The 530-nt window shown below is 65.5% G+C and overlaps 1 protein-coding gene across 1 annotated transcript in view; it reads left to right on the top strand.

Annotated features, from left to right (window-relative positions):
* Positions 1 to 66: 66 nt before the first annotated feature.
* Positions 67 to 530, top strand: part of LOC104510576 (glucosylceramidase-like) — a gene marked incomplete at its 5' end in the record, with an annotated part of 634 nt that continues 170 nt past the window's right edge. Inside the window, 2 exons of the mRNA XM_010152868.1 lie at positions 67 to 195; positions 304 to 437. Coding sequence (XP_010151170.1) covers positions 67 to 195; positions 304 to 437 — 263 coding nt within the window. The remainder of the gene's footprint in view (positions 196 to 303; positions 438 to 530) is intronic.

Genomic DNA, 530 nt, shown 5'->3' with positions numbered 1-530 from the left:
CGCGGCCGCAGGGACGCGTCAGGCCCTGCTCACGACCTGCCATCACGCTGCCTTCCATCCCTGCAGATCTTCTCCTGACCGTGGACACAACGCAGCGGTACCAGAAGGTGAAGGGCTTCGGTGGCTCCGTCACCGACGCGGCTGCCTTGAACATCCTTTCCTTGCCGGAAAGAGCCCAGGAGGCCCCAGGGGGAGGCGGGAGGGATGGTGACAGGGGGACCCTGTGGGCCTCTGCCTGGGAGCCTTGGAGACCTCCTGTCCCACTGCCCCCCTCTGCCTGTCCCACCCCACTGTGCCTGGCAGGGCTGGAGTACAACCTCGTGCGGCTCCCCATGGCTAGCTGCGACTTCTCCCTCCACGCCTACACCTACGACGACGTTCCCTTCGACTACGAGCTCACCCACTTCAGCCTGCGAGACGAGGACACGAAGCTGAAGGCAAGCAGTGGGAATGAGAAGCGTGGGATTTGTGGGAGGGGGGCGCAGGGGCTCGGCTCAGGTGGTCCCTCTGTCCCCTCCTGCAGATCCCTC

This window comes from Eurypyga helias, unplaced genomic scaffold (assembly GCF_000690775.1).
Source record: "Eurypyga helias isolate BGI_N326 unplaced genomic scaffold, ASM69077v1 scaffold38715, whole genome shotgun sequence".
Classification (NCBI taxonomy): Eukaryota; Metazoa; Chordata; class Aves; order Eurypygiformes; family Eurypygidae; genus Eurypyga; species Eurypyga helias.
Note: the sequence above shows the minus strand (reverse complement) of the source record. Positions and strands in the feature narration are given on the sequence as shown.